The 7,138-nt window shown below is 37.6% G+C and overlaps 1 protein-coding gene across 1 annotated transcript in view; it reads left to right on the forward strand.

Moving 5' to 3' along the window:
- Positions 1–4,161, forward strand: part of LOC136856761 (dynein intermediate chain 3, ciliary) — a 153,387-nt gene extending 149,226 nt beyond the window's left edge. The window contains exon 9 of the mRNA XM_068230495.1: positions 3,599–4,161. Within this exon, the coding sequence (XP_068086596.1) occupies positions 3,599–3,736 (138 nt within the window). The 3' untranslated portion in view covers positions 3,737–4,161. The remainder of the gene's footprint in view (positions 1–3,598) is intronic.
- The last annotated feature ends 2,977 nt before the right edge of the window (positions 4,162–7,138 follow it).

Here is a 7,138-nt window from a genome sequence, read left to right on the forward strand (position 1 = left end):
AGAACATTTCTGCATCCAATATATCATTTCTCAGCCATGACTCAACTCGTATTACAATATCTGGTGAGTATACATCTATTAAATTACTTAATTCTATTCCTTTCTTTACAATACTTCTACAGTTCAGCACTAAGATTTTTATGTCATCTCTTCTTGACTCCCTAGGCCACCCCATTTCCCTGAATGTACCTGTCTATAACCCTTATAAATAAATTTTCTAATATGTACCACTGTGGTTTAAGTGAAGGCCATCTGAGCGCAGATGCCTATCTACTACTCACTCAATAGGATCTAGAAATCTCACTCCCATTTTTCCACATACCCACTCCATAGTCTCATTTAAATCCCCAATCACCTTCCAGTCAGTATTCCTCCTACACAGTATACCACTGATAAAAACCTCAGTTTCCTTAAACTACACCCGTGCTGCATATACCAGATCCCACATATCTCCAACTATGTTGGTACTTATACCTGCTTGTCTTACGTTGTTAGTAGCAATATAAAACACTACTACCTTCTCCTTTCCCTCCTCGCTCTCTTCTACTTTCCTCAACATCTGCCTTAACCTAATTGCTGGATAACACTCTAACCTGGTACCCTTTCCTCCACACATTCGCCACATGTCTAACAATGGAATCCCCCATGACCAGAGCCTCAACCTTTCCCACCTCATTTGATCCCCTCCCCTCCTGGTCAGTCCTATCTTTCCCGACAGCTGCAGAAGCTACTTCGTCCTCCCTTTTCTCCATCCCATGACCCTGTTCCACCTGTCTTTTCCTATCCACTACTCCACATTTCCCTTTCCTCCCTTTTTCCTTCCTTCTACTTCCACACTTCTCAGCAACAGTTCCCTGTTCCTTATCTTCCCTGGGTTGTTCTACCTGCAGTGACTCGTACCGATTTCTCACAGACACCTGTCCTGAATTCTGATCCTGAATGGAACCCTTAGCCTCCTATCTCCTTCCCCTTAAAACATTAGACCACCTGTCTTCTACAGTTCCCCCCTTTCCTTCCCATCCCTCTTTTACACCTACTATATCCTGTACATTGTTTGAGGGAGGCCTACTTTCCTTCCTGTCCTCTGAGAGAATCCTAATTATCTCCTTCAAACTCTCCTACTCCTCCCTCATACTCCTAAATGCCTGGCCACACCCACAGTTCCTACACTTCCACTCCTTAGCCATTCTTTACTGAATAATGAAAAGAAAAGGAAAAATAAGATAACTTATTCTGTGCAAAATAAAAATGAAAGGAAAGAAAGATTGTCTAGGATAGTTCACAAAGATCATACGACAATAAGGTAATTAATATAGGCTACTAATACGCAACAATACTACTTACTTGTATGATTTTTTTCCTACAACATCTTAACAGGATGAAATTCACTATTAATTACTGAAAACAGAAAATAATACACAAGAATTACACAATTCTAAACTGCAGTTAAGTCTACCCTAATTTCTACAACAGAATTCTAGTAAGAAAGTTACTACAGATACTATACTACACAAATATTTCACAGTACTGGGTAATAGAATAAACACACTAATTTCTAGTGTAATGCACTACAATAATTTTAAACTATGTTCAGACGTATTCTAATTACAACCGGTTATTACTTAGCACAAACAGAAATGGAAATTATAATTAAATTTTGAAATTCACAAGATTACTCAAAATAATAGGGTAAGCGCTCTAATTTCTAATAAGTTACTACAGTACACTACAATAATTTTTAAACTACATTCATATGCATCCTAATTACAATAGGTTATTACTAAGCACAAATAGAAACGAAAATTCCAATTAGGCCTAAAGTTAGAAATTCGCAAGAACTTCTTAAGAATTACCAACAAAGTTAAATGTGTAGACATATTAATATTAGTACTACTTTATCCTATTATGCTGTAATAGAAATGAAGCCTGTCATTTGGTTAAATGCTAATGTATCGAAAGGGTTATGTACAGAAAGATACACACGTTTATAACAGGCAAGATACTATCTAATATACCGTATCTACACTACAATTTTCAACTGAAATGTGGTTATGTGTTTATTACAGATGGTGGATTACTATTATTTTCCCTACTCCACGGGACGGAGAATAAAAGTGTCCTTAAACGCTGAAATATATGAGGTTGTTTACAATCATTTCTCAAAAATACTTCTGTCAAAACTACGCCAGGGACTTGAATTGCAATTATCGGGATATAGGAACTTTCTCATTATTAGCTAACCGCTCATAAATACTGAAAGACCGAGGGTGTGAAATATAAATTACGGATACTTTAATTGCCTACTCAGAACTACAAATGATCGAAATACAAGAATCGGCTGATTTTTATTTATATTTTCTTGACATAATACACCCTTTGTTCACGACTGTAGCCAACAATGAAATTTTTATCTTTAAATGTAGCCAACATTGCCAATATTTGAATATGAAGAGCGACAAGAATCAATAACAATACAACGACTGTTAACTATTTCGCCAGTGAAACTCTATATGCTGTTGAAATCCTTTCTTTAAACAAAATTTACAACAGTATCGCATTATTTAAGGAAGTTTTTACAGTTGAACTGCTATTTGAAATACCCTGTCAATTGCGTATACTAATATAACCATTGCCGAAGTTATGACTCTTTTTAATATCCCGCCTTTGTAAGTATTTTACTGACAAACCTACTGATATTTTAATAATAATATTAAAAAGAAAGAAATATTTCTTCTTTCACGCAGTCCTAAATTACAGCTTGTAATCTAAATGAACAATAATGCCACATGCTGTATGTTGGCTCTAACTCATAGTTAGAAAATCGACTTACGACAATCAGGTTAATAAAATAACACACTAAAATCAATGGAAACAGTAGCCATTGCAATCACTTTTGTTCCCTTTAATAGCTCATTTTACCTGAAACATAGTAAAATTTAGACTAGTATAAATAGTTCAATGAGTCATAAATAAAAAGATGGATTGCTTCACCAAAAATATATACATCACCTGGTGGTAATGTGCATAGTGCGGCTGGTCTCAGAGACAGTGTCGCAACATCTTATCACTAGGATTACCCCCTCCAATTGGCAGTGTGAACTGCAGGTGCAATATCGCAACTGAGGAAGGTGCAACATTCTACAGCTCCTCAACTCCAACAGTCATAAAAATAAATAGCACACGAGGTAGTTTCAGTGCCCAGAATTAGGGACAGCACCACATCAACTGCAGGTTAACACTAAAAACTAACAAAATTCAGCTTCAGACAATGGACTTCCTATATATAGTTTGAAATGCTTCACAGTCAATAGTTATATACTGCAAAAAATTGAAAAATTATCTGTTAAGAAATATGGAATATTTAGATGAAAATCTCTAGTTATAAGGTGTGCGTATTTATTGCAAAATATGAAAGTAAGACAATTTCTTTATTTATGGGGCTCTAGTGCTCAAATAGTCTTCCAAATGAAAGTAATGTACAGTATACATGTCCCAACCACCACTACCGTATGTCTATTTCCTCCAACCATCTGTTCACATCAATACTGCTTTCCACAGTGTTTTGAGGATGCACTAACATACTTGTGTGCTTGTGCAGGAAATAGCCGATCGTACGGAAGTACCCCCAGCTGAGTTAGAGGCTGCAGCTCCAGAACCGGAGGTCGCAGAGGAACCGGAAGAGAAAGAAGAAGAAGAAGAAGCAGCAGCAGACCCCTCAGAAGAAGAGAAGAAGTAACCCTGGACTCCACACATCAGTTCAACATCCCCATCTTCGTTTTTTATATCACTTTATATTTTATACTGTTTTTTATTTTATACCACTCGTGTGCTAGATTGGACACAAATATACTTTAGAGAATTTTTCTTTAAAAAAGAACCAACCAAACTGTCAACATTTTAGGCTGAAATAATTCTCCTTTGAAAAGAATTACAGACCATTCTGAAAGGGATTTTTTAACACTTGCCAAGACTCTTAAGAGAATGTATGTGAGCAAAAGGATAGAGATGCCTTTTGAACAAGGCAGCCCTGATGGAGATGAGTTATTTCCTACTTTCCTGTACTTTCACAGGGCTATAAAGGGTATGTTGACATTGTATGAGTCAGAGCATAGAATCTTAGAAATGGTTAAAAGAAAATACTTCAAAATTTGATGTACTTGATAGGTGAGATTATTTGATCAGACAAGCAGAATTTCTGATTTAATAACTAGATTTATTTGCTGTAATTCAAATAAGAGAAATCTTTTGGTCTAGCAGTGGATCGCCAACGTCTAGGGAGACATTAAGTCAATTATAGCGTTGAAATCATACGTACCAACCGGTTTAGCTTATGTTGAATCTACAGATATGCGAGAAGGGTCGAGTTACACAATACCATTTGTCAAAGGAGACTGCATTAGAGATAGGGCAAGGATAAAATTGGGATGTAAATGGAGCACAAGAACAAAAGGAAAATTGTCTTGAAGTGGTTTGCTCTGATCATAAAATATGTCCTTGTAACACCAAGTTCAAAAACTGTAAATGTGGGTAAAGCATGCAAACCCCAAAAGGCTTAGACGGAGATTTAGGAACCAAATAGCGCAGTGGTTCCCAATTAGCCAAGAGCTGTGGAAGCCCTCTTATTTTCAAAGGCATATCGTGGACCCCATATTTTCTAGTAGCCATGTTAATTAACCCAATCGCATCATTTGATGACCCTAGCTCGTCTTAGTTATTCGTGGCATATGAATCAAATGACGAGCTCTGCTCGCGGCGATGCACAGCTGTACATCAGTCCATGTAGTTCCATCACTAACCCACAGATGCCACTTGTATGCATTCTGAGCTGAAGTTTACTCATGTGGCTTTGGTTTTTTCCCTTTCACCAGGTTCTCACACACTTCCGGAACAAGAGATAAGAGAATCTTTTTTCATATTCTTTCGCTTTTGTCAGTTGCCATCATGGCGTCAAGAAGATGTGCTGGTGTTGATGAATAAGGAATACGGAAGCTAATAGATAGTGTTTTAGAGAGTGATATTGAAGGCAGTGATGTTTGTGACGACAAAATAGACCCTGGAGTCCTTAGTTCGAGTACTAATGATGCATATAATAGTTCTGATGACACAGAAAGTGATGCAAATAACGGCGGTGTGCCGAGTCTTTCGAAACGAGCTCGTACCTCGGCACAGACTAACTTGACTAACTGGAACTGGACAAAAAGTGACAATAAACCTGTTGTACATAAGTTTAGTGAATACAGTGGGGTTAGTGAAAACTTACTGAAAAAGTTTGATACGCAGCCACTATCTGAACTCTCAGTTTTTTGTGAATACATGAACCCTTTGTTTGACAAACTATCTGTCGAGACAAATTCATATGCAGCAAAACAGTTGAGCTATCCTGACAAAAAAAAAAGTTGATAGACGATGACAAATGGTTTGAGACTACACCAGACGAAATTAGGGCATATTTTGCGTTAGTTATACTAATGTCACAAGTGCGAAAGTCAAGAATACAGTTATACTGGAGTAAAAACAGGTGTATAAACACTCCTATTTTTTGTGAAACCATGATCAGGGGAAGATTTATTATAATTTCACAATTTTTACATTTTGTTGACGATGAACAAGTCGATAGTAGTGACAAACTAAGAAAGATTAGGCCTATAATACAACATTTCTGCTCCAAATTTTCAGAATTTGCTCTAGATGACAGTCTAATGAAATTCAGAGGCCGCCTTTCACATGTCCAGTGTAATAGGTCGAAACGTTCTAGGTTTGGAATAAAAATTTACAAAATTTGTGAATCAAGTTCTGGCTACTGCCTGTCTTTCAGAATTTATGTAGGTGATGATGTAACGGATCCAAGTCTGCCAGCAAGTACAAACGTTGTACTTAAAATGTGTGAACACTTATTAGGCCGAGGGCATACATTGTTTTTAGATAACTGGTATTCTTCCCCAGATTTATTCAAAAGGCTACACAACAAGCAAATGAATGTAATTGGAACTGACAGAACCGAAAATACATGCCTCGCGATATCAGTAAGAAGAAACTAAAACGTGGAGAGTATGAGACGTGGGCTGCCAACAGTATGTTGTGTGTGAAGTGGAAAGGTAACAACGATGTTTGCTTTCTCACCATTAAACACAAATCAGCTGACATGACAAGAACAGGCAAACTCAGACGAAAGAGAAGACAGACCCCTAGGGAAGAAGTGATAAAGCCCAAGTGTGGCCTTGAATACCAGAAGGGGATGGGTGGTGTTGACCTTCAGGATCAGGTTACAGCTCTGTTCCCCATCATGCGACGCACAGCGAAAGGGTATAGGAAAATATTCTTTTACCTCCTAGATATGTGTATTTTCAATTCCTTCACTGTGTATCACAAGATCGCTGCTAACAGAAAGACGAGCTATACGGACTTCAGAACTAGCATTGCAACGCAGCTACTAGAGACTGTTCAGTTGCCGGAGTACTCGGTTCGAGGTCGACCTTCAGCGAGCACCACCCCCACCAGATTACAAGCTAAATCATGGGCTCACTTTCCCATGCATATTCCCCCCTACAGAGAAGAAATAAAAAGTCACAAGAAGGTGTGTTGTGTGCTACAGCCGGGGTAAAAGTGAAAGTTGCTGGCAGTGCAAAAAGTGTGGCGTAGGTCTTCACTTAGAAGAATGTTTTGAGGTGTACCACACCCAGCAGACGTACTAAAGTAGCGGCACTGGTAAGTTTATTACTTCGTTATCATGCATGCAAATTTTCAGAAAGGAATATTTACTGGTTGGTTTTGTATGATTTTCTAAATAATAGTGTGATGACGACGGCCGTAGAGCGGTATTTAAATGTGATTTCTTAGTGAACGCCTATGGTATTTAAATGTGAAGCAAATGGGTTAATGAAAAGGTAAATTTACACAAAAAAACGAATTAGAGTTAAGAAGTAGAGGCTCATAATTTGTTCATTTAAATATCACAGGAGAAATCGTGCCTCTTTTTTGTTTCAAACCATTCCTTCAACAACTGGTTGTATATTTCCTACCTGTAACGTTAAATCGGGATCAAAATGGAGGTAGTTTCTGTGTTAATTCTCCAGATAACAAAATACTGAAGATGTCTGCTCACAAAGATATGTGGATCTAAATGAAAGTAGACATTCCA

This window comes from Anabrus simplex, chromosome 1, assembly GCF_040414725.1.
Source record: "Anabrus simplex isolate iqAnaSimp1 chromosome 1, ASM4041472v1, whole genome shotgun sequence".
Classification (NCBI taxonomy): domain Eukaryota; kingdom Metazoa; phylum Arthropoda; class Insecta; order Orthoptera; family Tettigoniidae; genus Anabrus; species Anabrus simplex.